This window comes from Simochromis diagramma, unplaced genomic scaffold, assembly GCF_900408965.1.
Source record: "Simochromis diagramma unplaced genomic scaffold, fSimDia1.1 OVJJ01000618.1, whole genome shotgun sequence".
Lineage (NCBI taxonomy): Eukaryota > Metazoa > Chordata > Actinopteri > Cichliformes > Cichlidae > Simochromis > Simochromis diagramma.
Genome location: NW_024387423.1, coordinates 1,546,535 through 1,565,541, shown reverse-complemented (window position 1 = coordinate 1,565,541; position 19,007 = coordinate 1,546,535). Strand labels below are relative to the sequence as shown.

At 42.5% G+C, this 19,007-nt stretch overlaps 1 protein-coding gene across 3 annotated transcripts; it reads left to right on the top strand.

The window, feature by feature from the left end:
• Nucleotides 1-166: 166 nt before the first annotated feature.
• On the top strand, nt 167-18,710 carry LOC120722026 (grainyhead-like protein 2 homolog). 3 transcript variants are annotated; one of them, XM_040012734.1, is made up of 16 exons: nt 167-492; nt 1,022-1,187; nt 2,403-2,516; nt 2,612-3,052; nt 3,207-3,262; nt 5,224-5,482; nt 5,572-5,683; nt 7,696-7,787; nt 15,171-15,332; nt 15,442-15,499; nt 15,717-15,853; nt 16,016-16,053; nt 16,278-16,369; nt 16,456-16,541; nt 17,043-17,107; nt 17,442-18,710. In XM_040012734.1, exons 1-16 carry the CDS (start codon nt 479-481, stop codon nt 17,554-17,556), a joined length of 2,007 nt encoding a protein of 668 aa, XP_039868668.1. In that variant the 5' UTR covers nt 167-478; the 3' UTR covers nt 17,557-18,710. The 3 variants fall into 3 exon arrangements, with proteins under 3 accessions (XP_039868668.1, XP_039868670.1, XP_039868669.1); XM_040012736.1 differs by lacking the exon at nt 2,403-2,516 and adding an exon at nt 2,330-2,344 and having other exon boundaries at nt 1,022-1,193; XM_040012735.1 differs by lacking the exon at nt 2,403-2,516 and having other exon boundaries at nt 1,022-1,201; nt 2,605-3,052.
• Nucleotides 18,711-19,007: the final 297 nt, after the last annotated feature.

The window sequence follows — 19,007 nt, the reverse complement described above, 5'->3', positions numbered from 1 at the left end:
TAATTTAACGTTGGGCAGTCCACCTTTTACCTATTTTTCAAGACACGCCTTTCTGCTTTCCATTCACCAATGGGGAGCAGTCCTGTACTACGACGCTTAGAAGTATATCACCAATCACAGGGATAGCTTTCGTTTCCTCGTTTATCCTGCCTTAGGTGCTGTACTACCTCGGTCTTAATTGATCACCTTTTCCAAACAGAATACACCCTTGTCTCCATTTATACGGATTATTATCGATTTGTTTTGTTTTTGTTTGTTTGTTTGTTTTTAATATGGACATTTTCTTCTTACACTATGGGCATCGGGAAATGTGTTCGCGAGGATCCAGAGGATTTCATTGGCGGTTTTTAGTGAGACCTTAAATAGAGCCAGCCTTTCCCGGGCTCATTTTTGCAGTTTCCCACACAAACTTACCTGCACTAACTTGAAAGTCCAGTTTCTCTAGCAATCCTAGAAAACAGCAGGGACTTGAAGCAACATGGACCTGGACAGGTAAGAGAAAGTTTTAGCATCACTGATAATAACTTCTGTCAGTTTTAGTCCAGTTCCTTTTAGATATATTTTTTGTCTTCTTGCTATCAGTAGATGTGCACTGGAGCCTATGCTATATAAACACCCCCAGGGACACAAATTACTAAACTAATATAATATAATTTATTTTAGAATGAGTTAATTACCGTTCACGTACCTGCACATAAACGTTACTGGTTTCGTTTATGCTTTCATTATTATGAAAGATTTCACAAAAATTTGAAAATTAAGAACTACCACGATGTCAGACGAAATTTATCTTAATGCCAATATCTCTGAATGACTTCATTTCCACTGGTTCATTTATAAAGATATACCAGCAAAAGTGGACTTAAATAAACATGCTCCACATGGAGCAGGCAATTTGAGTGAAGTCTGGTGAGAAACTGCCTGGGGCATTTTTAGTGGCTTGGCACTGGCTTCTGTTAATGAAAGAATGACTTTGTAGTAATAACATGCCTCTCTGTCTTTTCCCATCGGTCGTTCCCAGCAAAAGGCTGGTGGTGGTGGTACCAAACGAAGTGTCGGTGGCCCATCGCAAACCGCTCGGCAGTGAGGATGAGGCATGGAAAACCTTCCTGGAGAACCCACTGACAGAAGCCTCAAAGGCCATGATGAACATCAATGGAGATGAGGACAGTCCAGCAGCTCTAGGGGTGCTGTATGACTACTTAGGGCTGCTCGATTATGGCAAAAATGATAATCACGATTATTTTCACTGAAATTGAGATCACGATTATTTGACGATATTTATTTAACCCTTTAAGACCTACTATAGAACCAAGTCCACCAGAGCTTATATTATTTTTTTTACATGCTGTAGTGCCATTTGTGGGAGCATTTCAAGTTGCTATACATCAATACAACTGTTATAGCCCATATTTTAATAATATGTATGCATTAAGTCCATAGTAATTACATAAATTGCAAAAAAGTGCAATAAACTACAAAAAAAATTGAAAATCGCTTTTGTTTTGTTTACATATATTTCTACTTGGAGAAATTTAAGAGGTTTATCCCTCAAAACTTTAAATACAATAAAGTTGCAAAAAATAGTTTCCCACCACAGGAAATTTATTTTGAGTGTCTTCATAGTTGTATTTTGGAGATACAGCAATTTTTATATACTGCAGGAAAAACAAAAAACAATCCTACGATGCAAATTTGCAAAGAAAACAGCATGTGCATCATTTCACTGTGGGAAGTGTTACGAACAGCTGATAGGAACGGCAAAGCGTGTTTCTGGAATATTATGTTTTTGTTCCTGCAAGCGCTTTTTATGCAATTTTTGCAAAGCTATATGTGGAACGAAACCGTGACCGAGGACAAGCTGATAGCATAAGATGTAAGTACAACTCCTCCGGTTTCATATGCAAAACAAATTATTGCGCTAGCTTACACGGTTCAGATTCTACAGGGATTTAAAAATAGTTACGCAAAACGGAGCGTGCTGCTCTGACCGGCTTTAAAGGGTTAACAATGACTTTAAAAAAATAATATAAAATAGTGTGCAACACCACTGAAGTTTTTTTTTTTTAACTCTCTTTTCAAACAACGGCAGTCACTCTCCAAATAACTTCTGCTTAGCTTTCCGAGCTTCCCTCGGGTCCTCTTAATCAGCGGTCTCCAACCTTTTTTGTGCCACGGACCGGTTTATGCCCGACAATATTTTCACGGACCGGCCTTTAAGGTGTCGCGGATAAATGAGGGAGGGGCTAATAATCGGCTCAGTCATTTTTAATGATCGTTGAAAGCCCAGATCGTAATCGTGATTAAAATTCGATTAATTGAGCAGCCCTATGACTACTATAAGGTATGAAACAAAGAAGAATAAAGGATATTGCCACTTATAATTATCTGATTTATTTTAGGCATGGAAAATCTTCCTGGAGAACCCACTGACAGCTGCCTCAAAGGCGATGATGAACATCAATGGAGATGAGAACAGTCCAGCAGCTCTAGGGGTGCTGTATGACTACTATAAGGTATGAAACAAAGAATAATAAAGGACATTGCCACATACAATGATCTGACTTATTTTAGGTCTGAATTGCTTCTGGACTTGTCATAATCCTTTCAGGTTCCCAGAGAGAAGAGGTATACACCCAGTGCCATTAAGCCCACAGAGCCTTCTGCTCATGGGCACAGCAACTGCGGAAATTTGGACATGGTGGGTCACCAGCTTCAAGCTATGGTGTCACTGCCTGTTAACCTCTCTTTAAACAACAGCACAACCACTGAGCACCAGCAGGGCTACAAATATGGAGCTGAAAGCCACGCAGGAGATTCTAGAGAAGGAGATGGTAAAGGTGGAGAGAATGGACCTCTTGCTCTGGTCAAGACAGAAAGCCAGGCCCCCATGCCACTTTCATTTTCTGGTGGCACCTGCCAAAAAGAGCCTAGAGACCAAATAAGGAGGCTGTATGAGCAAAGCTGTTATGATATGTCCCTCACTGGCTATTTGAAAGACGAACAGAGGAGCAGTCTGGACAGCACGTATGAGGAGCCAGTGGAAAAAGAGGTCAGACCTAATCTGAATAGAATTGTTGGTTGTTGCTATACAAGTTTTGTTGATACTGATAAGATTTTTTTTTTTTTAAATTTGATACAAACTCCTTTTTCATTATAATTTCTTTTTACATGAATAGTTTGCTCATTAGTATCTTCTTTTACAGATGTACCATAAAAATTCTTCCTCGGGAGTCGATGAATTTCACCACAGTCTACCAGCGTAAGTTTAAAAACATGGCGATACTACAAAAAAATTAGAATAAAATTTATGTGCACACATCTTATCCTGAGAGAAGAATGACTGAATTTTAGGTGCTTTTTAAAAAAAAAATTGCCAACAAATCTCATGTGGGGGAAAAACATAAACACTGTTTAAGTTTCCCCATTTGCTGTGATTGCTCTGTGAAGCTGCAACCCCATTCATTCCATTCATTGCATCACGAAGGGCATCCTGCGTAAAGCTATCAAATCAAAACATGCAAAACATTATAAACAAAATAAAACCTGTAAAGTCAGTCACAGTTCCCTTAACATAACACTGCAGGCGGAACTTATGGAACTATTTTCAGCATTGGATTAACCCTCATTCAGTGCTTTGGAAGAATGGTGTATGTGGGGGTTTAAGTCTAAAGAAACGGCAATGTGTGTTTTTTTAAAGGTTAACCAGGGTTTCGGTGTGTTTCAGTGAATCTATGCGGCCCAGACACACACTCACTGGCCACGCTGTTTGGTACAATATGCAATGCAATGTTCAATTGCTTGTTAACACAATGTGATCTGATCAGCCAATCACTTGGCAGCAACTGGATGCATTCAGACAAGCAGACATGGTCAAGATGAATTGCTGAAGTTCAAGTTAAGCATCAAAATGAAGAAGAAAGGTGATTTAAGTGACAGAGGTTGGAGGAGAATGGCTAGACTGCCTTGAAATGATAGGAAGGCAGCAGTAACTCAAATAACCACTTGTTCCAAACAAGAAGAGCATCTCTGAACACACAACACACTGAACTGTGACGCAGATAGGCTACAGCTGCTCTGCCCGCTAAGAAGAAGACAGTAGGAATCAAAATCGGACAATAGAGGATTGGAAAAAACATTGCGTGGTTGGATGATTTTGATGATTTTGGCTCCAATAGGTGGATGGTTAAGACCTAATTTAAACAACATGAAAGCATGGATCCATCCTGCACTGAATCAACGGTTCAGGCTGGTGGTAGTGTGACGGCGTGGGAGATATTTTCTTTGCACTGCGGATGCCTTAGTGCCAACTGAGTGTCGCTTACACTCCACAGCACTACCTGAGTGTTGTTGCTGTCTACGTCCATCCCTTTGACCACAGTGTACCATCTTCTCATGGCTGCTTCCTGCAGGATAATGATGTCAAAAAACTCAAAGCATCTCAAAGCGGCTTCTTGAACATGACAATGAGTTCACTGTACTCGTGTCCGCAATTATCAGATCTCAATCCAGTGGAGCAACTTTGGGTAGAACTGGAGATGTTCATCGTAGATGTGCAGCCGGGAAATGTTGAGTGTATGTTGGGCTCAAGTTTGTTTAGAGTCATAAGTGTCTTTAAAGAGTTCCTCGCAATCTTCTTATCTGCTCATTTCACCCCCCCCCCCGATTAAAATGTTGATTTAAGTATTTACCTCTGGACAGTAATGTGTTTAGTATGTCAAAGGTGATGCTGACTATCTGCTGTTGCTTGACCTCTTTTACTGAGTCACATACACCAGCATTAATCTGCTCTCCTAGAGTAAAAGTTTTAAAGTTTTAACAAGTTCCTCCATTTGGCTGTGATTGCTTTAATTTGATAATATGACAGGAATAGAGTTTTTCCTAGTGCACAAGCATCAACTTAAAGAGTTTTTCTAAAATGAAAGAGAAGCTGGTATATAATTTGATTTTTAGATTAGGATGTCCTTCATTTTAAAAGAGTGTCTTAAGTCATTAATTTTTATCAGATATTAATATTGTCAAGGATTGCAAGAGTTCAATGACTATAGTCCAGTTTCCTTATTGGCACACACAGGATTTAGACTTCAAAGCCTAAAATATATATTATGAAGAGTTTATAAGGCTATATTTAACAACATTCAGTTTTATATTTTACTTTCACCTGTCATTGTTTTAGTAGTTATCTTACCAATGGCAGTTATGGAGCCCATTATGTCCTTACAGTGACAGCTTCCGGTACAACCTGGAGGCCACGTTATCTCTCCGGCCACGCCAAGGAGAAGGACCCATGGCCTACTTGAACCGCGGCCAATTCTACCCTTTGACGCTCTCTGCGGCCGGCTTCAGATCATCCCTGCATCAGCCCAGAGGGAAAGTCGGAGTGACTGGAGTGACATCATCCCATGGAGCTGATAGGAGTCTATCCAGGAATGATCAGTGCACCGTGGGAGGCTCTGAGCTGCCACAGAACAGTATTGTACAGGTGAGTGAGGGAAGATGGAGGAGGCTGAGGACTTGATCACTCAGTAGTGTGAAATATTTGACCTTATTCTACTTCATATTTTCCTGTAGAGTGTTATCATGGTTGTCTTTGGGGACGACAAGGGCAGAGATGAGCAGCTGAAGAATTGGAAATACTGGCACTCACGGCAGCACACTGCCAAGCAGAGAGTGCTGGACATCGGTAAGACGTTCTGTCCTCACTACCTGTACAATAATGGTGTAGATGGGGACTACTAGATAGTTTCACCTAAACCTCACAAAACCATTTAAGGAGAGATTAAGTAGGTGGCAGTCTTACAGGAGGCTCCAGGAGAATCCTGTCACATATCCAGAGCTGAAACCTGATATAATTTGAATAACAGTCAAGCCTGAATTCCCACAGGAGTGCTGTGGAAAGACTGCTTATGGGTCTATGTTTGCATAGACGTTAACAGGAAAAAATAGGTGGGGGCTTGGATTGTAGCCATATCATGTGCGTTCAGCAAAAGACGTGCCCCAGCCTGTGGCTTAAAACTGAAAGGAATGAACCAGGTGTCATAAACTCTGGTGAATTTTCATGGCAAGTATTGGCATGAACTTGCCACAGACAAGGTGGGAGAGTGAAAATAAGGCAGTGTATTTGGAGTTAATGGTGGAGTGTTGTGAACTGTTGAAAATATGAGATAATGAAATAGACATGCTGCCTGTAATGGGATTTAAAGACAAAATGCTACTGTAGGAGAGAAACGGTGGAATGTTAACTGTTATTGTTGGTCTGACTCTGAGGGAGCAGTTTCCTATTTTGGGAAATGATCACTGCCTCAACCAACTACTAAATAAGTATACTGTATGTCTTTATGAGTTCTTGGATCAGTATGAACAATCAAAAATTTAGTTGACACTCAGTCAGGGAACAAATTATTTGAACCTCTACTGATTTTGTAGCTTTGCCCACTAACAAAGAAAAGATAAGTCTATAGTTTCAGTGGTAGGTTTATTTGAACAGTGAGAGACAGAACAATAATAAAAAAGATAGAGAAATAAATTCAGATTTTCATGAATGAAATAAGTATTTGATCACCATCAATCAGCAAGATTTCTGGCTCCCAGGTATATTTTATCCAGGTAACGAGCTGACATTGGGAGCCTTCTTAATTTGTTACCTGTATAAAAGATAACTGTCCATAGAAGCAATCAATCCATCCAGATTCCAAACTCTGCACCATAGCCAGGACCAAAGAGCTTTCTGAGGATGTCAGGAACGAGACTGTGGAGCTACACAAGGCTGGAATGGGCTACAAGACCATCGCCAAGCAGCTGGGGGAGAAGGTGACGACCGTTGGTGCGATTATTCGCAGATGGAAGAACCATAAAATAACTGCCAATCTCCCTCGGTCCGGAGCTCCACGCAAGAGCTCACCTCATCGAGTTTCAGTGATAATGAGAACGCTGTGGAACCAACCCAGAACTACTCGGGAGGAACTTGTCAATGATCTCAAGGCAGCTGGAAACCCAGTCACCAAGAAAACAGTTGGAAAGAACATGTACAGACCACTGAACATCTCAATGATTCAGAGGAGGACTGGGTAAAGTGTTGTGGTCAGATGAGACCTATTTGGCATCAACTTAACTCGCCATGTTTTAGGAGAAAGAATGTGGCTTACGACTCCAAGAACACCGTCCCCACCATCAAACATGGAGGTGGAAACATTATGCTTTGGGGGTGTGTTTTTCTGCCAAGGGGACTGGATCAAGGGAGGACAGATGGGGACACGTACTGTCTTGGGTGAGAACCTCCTTCCCTCAGCCAGGACATTGAAAATGGGGTGGGTGGGTATTCCAGCATGACAATGATCCAAAACACGAAAGGCAACAAAGGATTGGCTCAAGAAGAGGCATGTTAAGGTCTTGGAGTGGTCGAGTCAGTGTCCAGACCTTAATCCTATAGAAAATCTGTGGAGGTAGCTGAAGGTTCCAGTTGCCAAACATGAGGCATGAAACATTAATGACTTGGAGAGGATCTGCAAAGAGGAGGGTCTCTCTCTCTATTATATAGAGATATATAGCAAGATACAAACATAAATGTATAGTTGTTTTTGTTATGCAAGTATGTTTTGAAAAATTCACACACAAAAAAGAAAATGTGCCTCCAGACAGGCAAAATGTTAACAGATCTGACGCCAAACTTCTCCTGTTTCCTCCGTTTGCCTTCAGCTGACTACAAGGAGAGCTTCAACATCGGGAACGTGGAGGAAATTGCCTACAATGCTGTGTCTTTCACATGGGATGTCAGTGAAGAAGCCAAGGTGAGAGGGGGGGGGGCTGTATGTGTCACACCATGGAAGCTGAACAGGTCAGACGAGGTAAACTCTTAGCCCTGTGTGGGGAGGATTGCTTAATAAAAGCGCAATTTTTTGTCTTTAGGACTCCTGGTCTGTGCTGAACCGCGTCAGTGGACTGTTTATACCTCATACTCTCACTCTAGTTGAGGGATTGTATGACTGGCCCCGATGACGGGAGGCGTGTCTCCTGCTTTGTGTCAGGTTATTTGGGGCTGCAGAGACGCCGGGTACAGGGCAACAAACCCTTGAAAACAACCCTGCTCAGGTTTCTACTCAGTGACGTCGGTTAGTTGGATGAAGACAAATTGCACACAGCGTGTAAACACACCCACAAACACACTAAAGAATGAGTCCACCCTAAGGTGTTTTGAGCCCTGGGGATCCCATTCAGCTCCAGTTTTAATGGGAACTTCTCAAACTGCCTCGCTGACAGACGGGTAATTGCCGTTTTGCTGGTTTGTGGATAAATATTTACTGTGTGGCGCACACGCTTTTCACGAACCGTAATTGCTTTAAATGTGTGTTCAGGCGGTACTGTGACGGTACTGCATCGAGCGGTGTGTGTGATTGTACACCTGACCACAATCGTGTACCACTGTGTACCATTAGTCTTACAGAAAGGGAAGTGACTGTCTCGCATGGCACCTTTTATTATTAGTAGTTAAATCACTTTTATGTCAGGCTACATACTACAGGTGCAAAATTAGAGGAATCTTAGTCCTTTTAATGTGAGTGAAACTCAAGGAAGTCCCTGTGAGGTTGAACTTTTCTCTCAAGCTCTGGCCAAAATTCCATGGTAGCACCTTCATGCATGTTAAACAAATAAATAATGTAACCAGCATGTTTGGATTTTTGCCAGTATGTATATTCAAAGCATGGATGATCCTGTAGTCTGGCCTCTTGTTTAGAGGTGGTAGGTATTTTGAAAGTGAGAGCACTGAGGATTTAGCTTTTAACTGTGACGATATCCTCCCTTCATCATCATTCACAGTTTGTAATAATCCCTTCTTCTGTGTTTTGCATATGATCTGCTTTGTCTAATGAATACAATTTGTCCTACTAAATATCAATTAGGTCATTAGAAGCACTGATTACACTGTGTGGCTGTGCTGTAAGATGTGAGCCAAGTGGTTCTCACCCTTTCTGCTGTACTCTGACTCACAAGCCTCCAGTATGAGGCCAGACCCCACCCCCCAGGGGAAATGAGGTGGAAAAGATTGAGGACAAAACAATAGGGTTACTGTGAGGAAATGTGAAGCCTCATGTCACTCCTATAATCTTTTTTTTTCTTTTTAGAAATGTAGCTCTCCACTGCTAATTTGACACCAGTTTAGATGAAATAAATATATCTATACTTTTTTTTATTTGGTGGACACGTTATGTTTTGTTTCTGCATGCTTTGGCTGTTGCCAGGTAACAGTTGGCAACCTCCTTGTAAGAGAGTGTGAAATGTGTTGGTTCGGGCGGGAGATGAGTGGCTTCCTGCTGCACACAACTCTTGTTTTTGTGTTTGTTTGTGCTGGTTGAGCGGATGGCACTAAACAGCCACTCTGCAGTGCCCTCGTGAACTTTGTTTCCCCCCCCCCCTTTTTTTAGGAAGGTACGCTTACACATGCGGATCGCGCAAACACAACAAGCCTCCCACGCACACATACACACGCTGCTAGCAGCAATGCGTCCAGCGCTTGTGGAGAAAATTGAAATGGCTTGGGTCTGTGGAGGTGTGAATTTGTGGAGGTGTGTAGGAGGCTCATTTGTGCTCCAGGCTTTTCCAGCAATCAGCCCTCACCTCTGCAGGTTCAGACACGATGCTGTTGATGCTGCGTAGTGGGAAAATTGGTGTTTAGCCGCAGTTATGAATCCACTGTGATCAGTCTCTGCCGACCTGTTGCTCAAGCTGCCCGTCCTGTTTAGCTGGGAGATTCATGTGGAAATTCTGTCCGTTTGGATGATTTGGCACCAATCATGAGAATCTGTTCCATTGTGCAATTAAATGTGTTAAGATAATGACATGTATTATTGCTTAAAGAGCACACTAAATGATTAAAATAGTGGTAGGATGGTGCTGTTACTTGGGTGACATTTTGTGAATTCTTTTCACAAGCTTTTAATAACCTGCAGATCTGCAGCTATGCCCAATTACTTTAGCTCTGGGAAAGAGGAATGGGTGGAGAAGAGCCATATATTTCTGAAATCTGGGACACTCGCGGTTCTGAAACAATATTAAACAGTTGATTTCTTTATATAAAATCCCACATTCTTGTACCTCTGTGTCTTTGAAGTGTTTTTACTTGACACATGCGAATTTGAAGGAGGCTTATGAGTTGTTGTGGCCTGTGAACTGCTGCTGTTGTGATTCATGGATCCTCTAAACTTTCTATCATTACCACACAGTTTGTGAGTCAGATACAGCTTCATTAGAAAACATATTGACTAATAACGGGCTCTTATGGTTAAACTAATGCAGGAATACCTTTTAGTTAATAGCAAGTTTATTGCTTTACAGGTGTTTACAAAAGTGAAATGGAATTCTGTAACAAAGATTTTCTTATTTGAAATGCACCATTTTTATGCCTGCCTCTTTAGGGACCTCTCCCTAATATCCCACATTGTTCTGATTGGCCAGTTTCTGGAAACTTTGGTGCAGCAGCTAGTGCCCGTAAGCTGTGCGGCATGTACTTTATGCTCTGCTTGTAGAAGTTGATTATATTGAAATCTGTATTCAACCTGACATCAACTCAGGACTATAATAGAAAGAATATGTTCTAAATAGAATACCCATGCTGGTATGAGGCCTGACTTGCTGGCCATTTTATTATTATTAGCATATCTCTTTCATTGCTATGCAGATAATACCCAGTTATATCTATCTATGACAACAGCCAGATGACAAAAATCAATTGATGAAAGTACAGGCCGGCTTGTCTAAAAGACATAAAGACCCATATGTCCTGTAATTTTTTCTCTCTCAATTTCAGACAAAACTGAGGTTGTTATATTTGGCCCTAAAAATTGTGCCTAATTGGTAGGGGTGCAATGATACTCGTATTGATATTGAACCGTTCGATACAGTGCTTTCGGTTCGGTACGCATATGTATCGAACAATACAAAATAAATTTTTAATTTATTTTATCAACTTTCCTTCTGACGATGCTGTCTGTGTTGAGCGCTCAGTGGATCTGCGCTCGACAGTGCAGCTTAGGCGGAGTAGTCGAACGCAGATTCACTGAGCGCAGGGAAAGCTAGCGAGACAGAAGTTAAGCTCTCCTTGCAACATGGCAAATTGAACCTCCCCCACCCTCATTCAGATCTGGAACTATTTTGGTTTTCATGTGACGTATGACCCTGAAGGTAAGCGCGTCATGGAGTAAAACAGTATGTTGGATGTGCCACGCAATGCTCAATTACATGGGTGGGAGCTAGTGTGTTAGCGCAGTTAGCTCGTTAAAGTGTGGCCACCCAGGGTAGCTCTTTAACAGAGATTTGCCGTGTTGTTTCAACGAGATTTATGCTGACAGCACTAGTGGGAACACAACAAATATGACTGTACATTTACACCGACATCATCCTAGTGCAAAGACAAGTGGAAGCAGACAAAAACGACAAGCACGCATGCTACAAACTTTACCCGAGTCATTTAGACAGCCGTTAGCACATGATTCTCCTTATGGGGACCTGATATGTTTAATATGCTGCTGAGAATATAGCCCAGAAGAAGCGTATAGTATAGCTTTTATTTTGGAAAGAGCCATTTCTCTGTAATAAAGTCTCTTTTCCAAAGATGAGTGATTCCTCAATCAGATACAGGGCTCGCAAAATCGCCTGCCCGACGTCCAGGGGCTAGCGATTTTCCAGTCGGGCTACCAAAATCTATCTCTGCCCTGCCCGACGGCCTATCGTAGGAAGGAAAAATATATGTCAATTCTTTTGCATTCTTTCGGAAATGTAGCTGGGTAATTATGTCATTGGCATCGGTGAGCCACTGTCAATATGTGACATATTGAAATCCCGTTTGAATTTGCGCTTGTTTTTTGCTTTCACTTTGCAATCGGGCGAACTGTGTATAGAGAGCGACAGCACTGATCTGTGAATGATGATAATTTGTGCACCAATTCCTCTGACATCGTCTTATCAATCGTTAGCTTACTATGCAAACATGACAAGTGAAATCTCCCGCAGCAAGCTTAAACATGTGAGAGGTTGATGGCGCAGAGAATCGCTGAGCGTTATGTGAGTGCGTGTGTAAAAGCAGCAGGATATATATTGTAGCGGGTCAGGGCTGTTGGGGGTTCTGTTTGTACAGTTATGTTTTGTTTATGTTGCCATAGTGACGGGTGACGCCCTCTCGCTGCGACGGTGTGTCCTTCCGGGGTCAGAGGGCGCCCTGTGTGCTGTTGTTGTTGTTGCTGTGCTGTTGCCGCGCTGAGCAGTTAGCTAGCAGCAGTGTTCTTCTGCAGATGTCAATAAACGGCTGTGCTCCCTGGCTAGCTCACGGGAAGCAAGACCAAACGATACCCCCGTCTCCTCCTTGTCTGAGCTCGCCACATTGGTGTCAGAAGTGGGATGATGGTGGCACCCCATGTTCTGACCCGAGTGACTTTTCCCCCGCCGGTCACGACCGGCGGGTGCGCCAAAATAAGGCACCTGGACATTTGCAGGACTTTGTGTGGGGTAATGAGGTCGTCGGGAACGACTGACCCCTTAGTTGGGGGCTATGTAGCGGGTCGGGGCTGTTCGGGGTTCTGTTTGTACAGTTATGTTTTGTTTATGTTGCCGTAGTGACGGGTGACGCCCTCTCGCTGCGACGGTGTGTCCTTCCGGGGTCAGAGGGCGCCCTGTGTGTTGTTATTGTTGTTGTTGCTGTGCTGTTGCCGCTGAGCAGTTAGCTAGCGGTAGTGTTCGTCTGCAGATGTCAATAAACGGCTGTGCTCCCTGGGAAGTAAGACAAACGATACCTCCGTCTCCTCCTTGTCTGAGCTCGCCACATTGGTGTCAGAAGTGGGATGATGGTGGCACCCCATGTTCTGACCCGAGTGACTTTCCCCCCGCCGGTCGTGACCGGTGTTGTGCCAAAAAGTGATTGTCTGCCAAAAACTGATTTCCGGTATTTGCCAAAAACTGATTGCTCGTATTTAAACTGGTATAAGTAACTTGTTGGCCTATAATATGTGAAACATATGTCAAATGCATCCCTCATGGATGACACAAAGTCATATTGAGCCACAAACAACATTCGTGTAACAAGGTAGAAGCCGCAATCAGTTTTTGGCAGCGACTTTTATAGAACCTTTATTTATGCAGTTAAAAAAATCTCATTAACATTAAAAATGTCTTTTGTAAGAGTAAGACAGCAGAAATGGCAGCAAATATTACAATAGTTCTGTAAAAATATTGTAAGTGGGGAAAAAGGACCGGATTGGTTATAATGTGAGTACAATAACACAGAGTTATAAAGATACTTGAAAAAACAGATAATCTTTTAACTCTATATATAACCCCTTTGTAAACGCTGTTCACCGAAGTCTATTTACCAACATACGTAAAGATATTACACATAAAAAATACACAGAAACATTGGAAATCACTTTTTGGCAGGCAATCACTTTTTGGCACAACACCGGCCGGTGCGCCAAAATAAGGCACCTGGACATTTGCAGGACTTTGTGTGGGGTAATGAGGTCGTCGGGGACGACTGACCCCTTAGGTGGGGGCTATGTAGCGGGTCAGGGCTGTTCAGGGTTCTGTTTGTACAGTTATGTTTTGTTTATGTTGCCGTAGTGACGGGTGACGCCCTCTCGCTGCGACGGTGTGTCCTTCCGGGGTCAGAAGGCGCCCTGTGTGGTGTTGTTGTTGTTGTTGCTGTGCTGTTGCCGCTGAGCAGTTAGCTAGCGGCAGTGTTCTTCTGCAGATGTCAATAAACGACTGTGCTCCCTGGCTAGCTCACGGGAAGCAAGACCAAACGATACCTCCGTCTCCTCCTTGTCTGAGCTCGCCACAATATTTTAGTTCTGCTGAGCCAAATAAGACAGGTCAGGGTGAAGAAGTGACAGCCAAAGAAAAGCTTACCACAAAACGGAAAAGTTATGACAAATCAGACTATAAGGCAAAAAGAAAGTGCAGCTTTATGGTTTCATGGACAAAAGAATTTCTGTGGCTGCAATATGACAAGCGAAATAACCAGGGCTGCACATAAGTGGTCCGCAGGTGCGCATTCGCTGTCAAAATAAAAAACGGGCACAAGATAAGAAGTTGCAACGCGTGTTTGCGTACATAAGATTTTCAGGAGGAGGACAGACATTTGTTTAGAACTCTTAAAGATGTCGAAGAAGCTCCTTTAAGCAATTACTGTGATGTTCCTCCACCTCCAAAGAAATGTCAGAAGGAGTCCGAACCACAAAAGAAGCACGTATTCTCGGAAAAGTAGTTGCAGGAGGTGAGCTGGCTTCAAACAAATGATGAACGCACAGAGATGTGGTGCGGAATGTGCCGTGAAAATTTAATAAATGACAAATTAAAAAGGCATGAACATTTTTTTTGTATCGAAAAAATATCGAACCGTGACACCAAAGTATCGAACCGAACCGTGAATTTTGTGCATTGTTGCACCCCTACTAATTGGATACTTTCTCTGCCAGAAAAGTGAGGAGTGTCCCCTTTGGGTCAGGGATGAGTTTTTGCCCCAAGTGGAGGAGTTTAAGTAACTTGGGGTCTTGTTCACGAGGGAGGGGACAAGGGAGTGGGAGACAGACAGACAGATTGGGGCAGCGGCTGCAGTGTTGCAGATATTGCCTTGTCCCATTGTGTTAAAGACAGAGCGAAACGTCAAAGCGAAGCTGTCAGTGTACGTTACTGTCCTCACCTATGATAATGAGCTCTGTGTAGTGACCAAAAAAATTAGGTCGCGGATACAAGCAGTGGAAATGAGATTTCTCTGAAGGGTGGCTGGCCTCTCCCTTTGAGATAGGGTGAAGAGTGTAGTCATTTGAGAGGTGCTCAGAATAGAGCTGCTCCTCTGCATCAAATAGAGCAAATCAAGGTGATTGGGCATCTGACAAGGATGCCTTTTGTGTGAGTTGTTTTGGGCATGTCTCACTAGACAAAGGCCTCCTGGGCAGACTCATGACACCCTGAAGAGATTGCATCTCTCAGCTGGCCTGGGAACATGTTTTCCCAGATGAGCTGGAGAAGGTGGGGAGAGGGAGGTCTGGGTGTTCTTGCTTCTTGTTCCTGCCCTGCATTGCATGGATTTAGCAATGTTATATGATCATCATCTCTGCTTCAGTTTAAGTCACAAAATTTAAAAAACTGAATGTTTTGTTTTTATTTCTTATTTTGTTGCTTCCTAGGTCTTTATCTCTGTGAACTGTCTGAGCACAGACTTCTCCTCTCAGAAGGGTGTGAAGGGGATGCCTATGATTATTCAGATCGACACGTACAGCTACAACAACGGCTGTGGCAGCAGGCCAATCCACAGAGCCTATACTCAGATTAAGGTCTTCTGTGACAAGGTAAAGAAGGCTGCTAGCACATGTGCTCAACGGTGAGCTAATAACATGGAATTGGATAAACCTTTTTAACCTGTTTTTAACATATTCTGACATTTTTTTCTGTTTGCAGGGTGCTGAGAGGAAGCTTCGCGACGAGGAAAAAAAGCAGCTAAGGAAGAGTATGAAAGGTGAAACCTTTTTTTGGTTTTGTTTGTTGCTAAAACGTGATTACAATTTATTTACAGAAATAAAATTGTTCATATTGTTTTAAAATCCACTGAAACAAGGTTACAAATCCTTGACCTTAGGACACTGAGACTTAAAAAGGTTTGCAAATGTAATCAATTCTGTACTTGAAGTTGTCGCTTGGCAACAGATGTTAAGTTCACACTGCCTCTGGATTAGGGAAAAATGGCAGCTCGGGGTTGACCACGATAAAGAGGGCTGAAAGTGCGCTGTTCAAAAGCATTGGAGACCTGGACTCCCAACCCGTTCTCTTCATTCCAGACGTCCACTTTGGAAACCTGCAGAGAGCGGGGCAGGTGAGGGACCACGCTCTTTCCAATATACACACACACACACACACACACACACACACACACACACACACACACACACACACACACATTTGTTTTGACATTTTAGTGAAGACATAGAATTGACATAATGTTTTTTTTTTTTGTTTTTTTAAATTTTGTTTGCAGGTGTTTGCTTTCAACACTGAAGAAGTTGATCGAAATGGGTGAGTCCCACAGTGGCTTGGTATTAGTGCACACTGCTCCACACGCTTAGACCTTGAGTTTATTGTTGAGGGTCTCTCCATGGTGAGAAGATTACAGAAGGTTGGACAAAGGCTAATTTTGTTTTTATCCTTGTTTCTACCTTAGAAGAAACAAACTGTTACATGTCAGGGAACCAATAGCATTCCCATAAAATGACACGTGTTTCTGCATGTGTGTTCATCAGAGGTGTTTTAATGAAGAGGGTTTCATGTGTTGGCCAGGAAGACCTCTGTCCACCTGCACTAAAGAAGTCCAGAGTGGAACCAGAAAGAAAAGGTAACTTATTTCTCATTAAGAGTTCTTGTCCTTGTTGGTGTCGTGGTTTGACCTAATATTGTCTTCCTATACCTTGACTTTTCCAGTTCTACTATATGTGAGGAAGGAGTGTGATGAAGTGTTTGATGCTCTGATGCTGCGCAGCCCAACCCTCAAAGCTCTGATGGAGGCTGTGAGTACTGAGAATACATTGCTTACAAAACAGAAGTCATTACTTCTACAAACCAATAGTTCACTGCCAAACGGTTTGTAGATGGGTCAAAGCTAATGTGACCTGTTGGTTTGCAAAACCCTGTTTTTGAAGCATCATCTCGAGCATCTTGGTTGTTACCTTGTTAGCTTCTTCAAACCAGACGTCACAAATTGAGCAGTGGATCCAACAGTCGCAAGATAGACCTGTGCTTTATCCTCCTTTTGGCTAGTAATGTTCTTCGCTTTAAGATGTGAAACTAGGGATTGAGACCATAAACTCATCAGGAAAGTGTTTTCTGAGACTGAAGATGTGAGAAGTAGTTATTTCTGATCCTTCTTACATCTTACACTTTTCTGAAACCGGAATAGTTGCCTTTTACTGGCCGTTAGAAAGAATTAAATTCATGTATGTATGGATATAGATATAGATGGGGAGAGAGAGAGAGATTCAGCTTTGTTAACATCTACTTTGTCTTCACAGATCTCTGAGAAATATGCGGTGCCTGTTGAAAAGATAGCCAAGGTTTACCAAAAAAGCAAAAAAGGGTGAGTCCAACTCAATAAAAACTGTTTCTTCTGCTTTTCACTTGCTTCCATGTCTGTTTGCTTGTTGGCTTAAGGTAGCTTTACATGCCAACCAGTGTCAGTAACCCTTGCTAATGAGGAGCAGAAGAGATGAATAAATATGCCCGTCTTACATTTAGAAGGCATATTTTAGCATAAACCAAACTTCAGGACAAAACTTTGAAATTAAATGAAGTTGTAGGGAAGCCGTGTGAAGAACAGCTGAGGGATCATGTATGTAGAAATCAATTTGCAATAGAGACATGAGCTGACCAGATCAGTTATTACCGTTAAATGTGTTTACTGTCTTTCCCAGGCTCCTGGTGAACATGGATGACAACATCATCCAGCAATACTCCAATGAGGACACCTTCATCCTGGCTATCGAGAGCTCAGCAGACTCCTGGCGTGTGACTCTGTCGGAGATCTGATGGCTACTAACCCCTACACTGTCATACTCATTATGCTCCAGATGGAGGTTGATCAGTGCCTGGTGACTCTTTATCCATTTCATGTGCACAGACTCATGAACGCTGTTATCAGTGTCGTATGCTGGAGCCAAATTGGTCTTTGAAGTCACACGGGAGTCTCTGTAGGCTTTCCTGTCCTGCATGGATCATTTTGAACATTGGCCCTTGGCTCTGGGGACACAGGCTCAGCAAACGTTGAAAACTTGTGGATTTGTTTTTAGGTTAGGAAAAATCTTTTGATCTTTCCTAGCAACCTTACCAGCTGGCAGGAATGCAGTTGTGAACCCTTTTTGTCCAGCTGTCACTAAAAGAACAGGATTCATCCCGGTCCGCACAAAGACAGCAGCAGCTCTCTGTGGTGTCAGGAAGAAGACGTCATAACAGATTAACAGCACAGAGCACTGCTCCGGGCTTCTCCTGCGCCTTCTGTTATCCTCCCTGTACTTCCTCCTGTGATCGAAACTTTGAAATGACGTGACGGGCATTTGAAAAGCCTTTGCAACACCTTTGAGTCGCGTGGCACTGCTCTTTGCTCGCTACCTTCCTAATCAATTTTAGACATGTCTCGACTTTAATCTGAAGTGATGGTACTTTAACTCTTATTAGCATCCATTATGTTATTATTTTTTGATTGGTTATATTTTTACTGCATGCTAAATGTTTCCTGTTGGTGCCAGTGAAAAAATAACAGTTATTTATCCCAGATTGTAACTACATGCCACTGTCCTGGGATCTATAATTAGATTGAGGCACCGTTATAGAACAGGACTTCTGGTCTAAATTGCTCTTGTTAAATTGTTCTGCTTCCTCTGTGTGTGTGTGTGTGTGTGTGTGTGTGTGTGTGTGTGTGTGTGTGTGTGTGTGTGTGTGTGTGTTAATTGCTTTTCCTCTCACTAAAGAGACTGCAGTCATTAGTATTTATGACATTCGTTAGGGACTCGCAGGGCCCGGCCGCTCTATCCGTTTAGTCCTTTGAGGCTGCAGCAGCCGATCAGAGCACAGCAGCGGAGCGATCCTGTTCCAGCTCGGTGCGTCTGCCTGTATCCTTCATATACTTCACATGCAGTGAAGTACAATTTTTACTATGTGCAAATAAAAAAATAGTTTTCTATAAAGTCACCTGTTTCTGCTTCTGCCAAAATCTACAGCATGCGTTTTTACAGCTCAACAGTGGCTACAACTGTCACCTGAAGTGTGATGTTTTCAGGTTTCCCTGTCTCATTTATGTAAATATAACATTTAGGAACTCCACCGATAAAATAGACATCCGAGATGTGTTAAAAACTGTTACCAAATCAGTTTTACACCCATCCCAAGTGTCACAATATGAAGGCAAAATCACACATGCTATGTGAGCAGCCCTCTGATTGGCTACATCATAGTTCGGATGGCAAAACTGCATGAATTTAGTA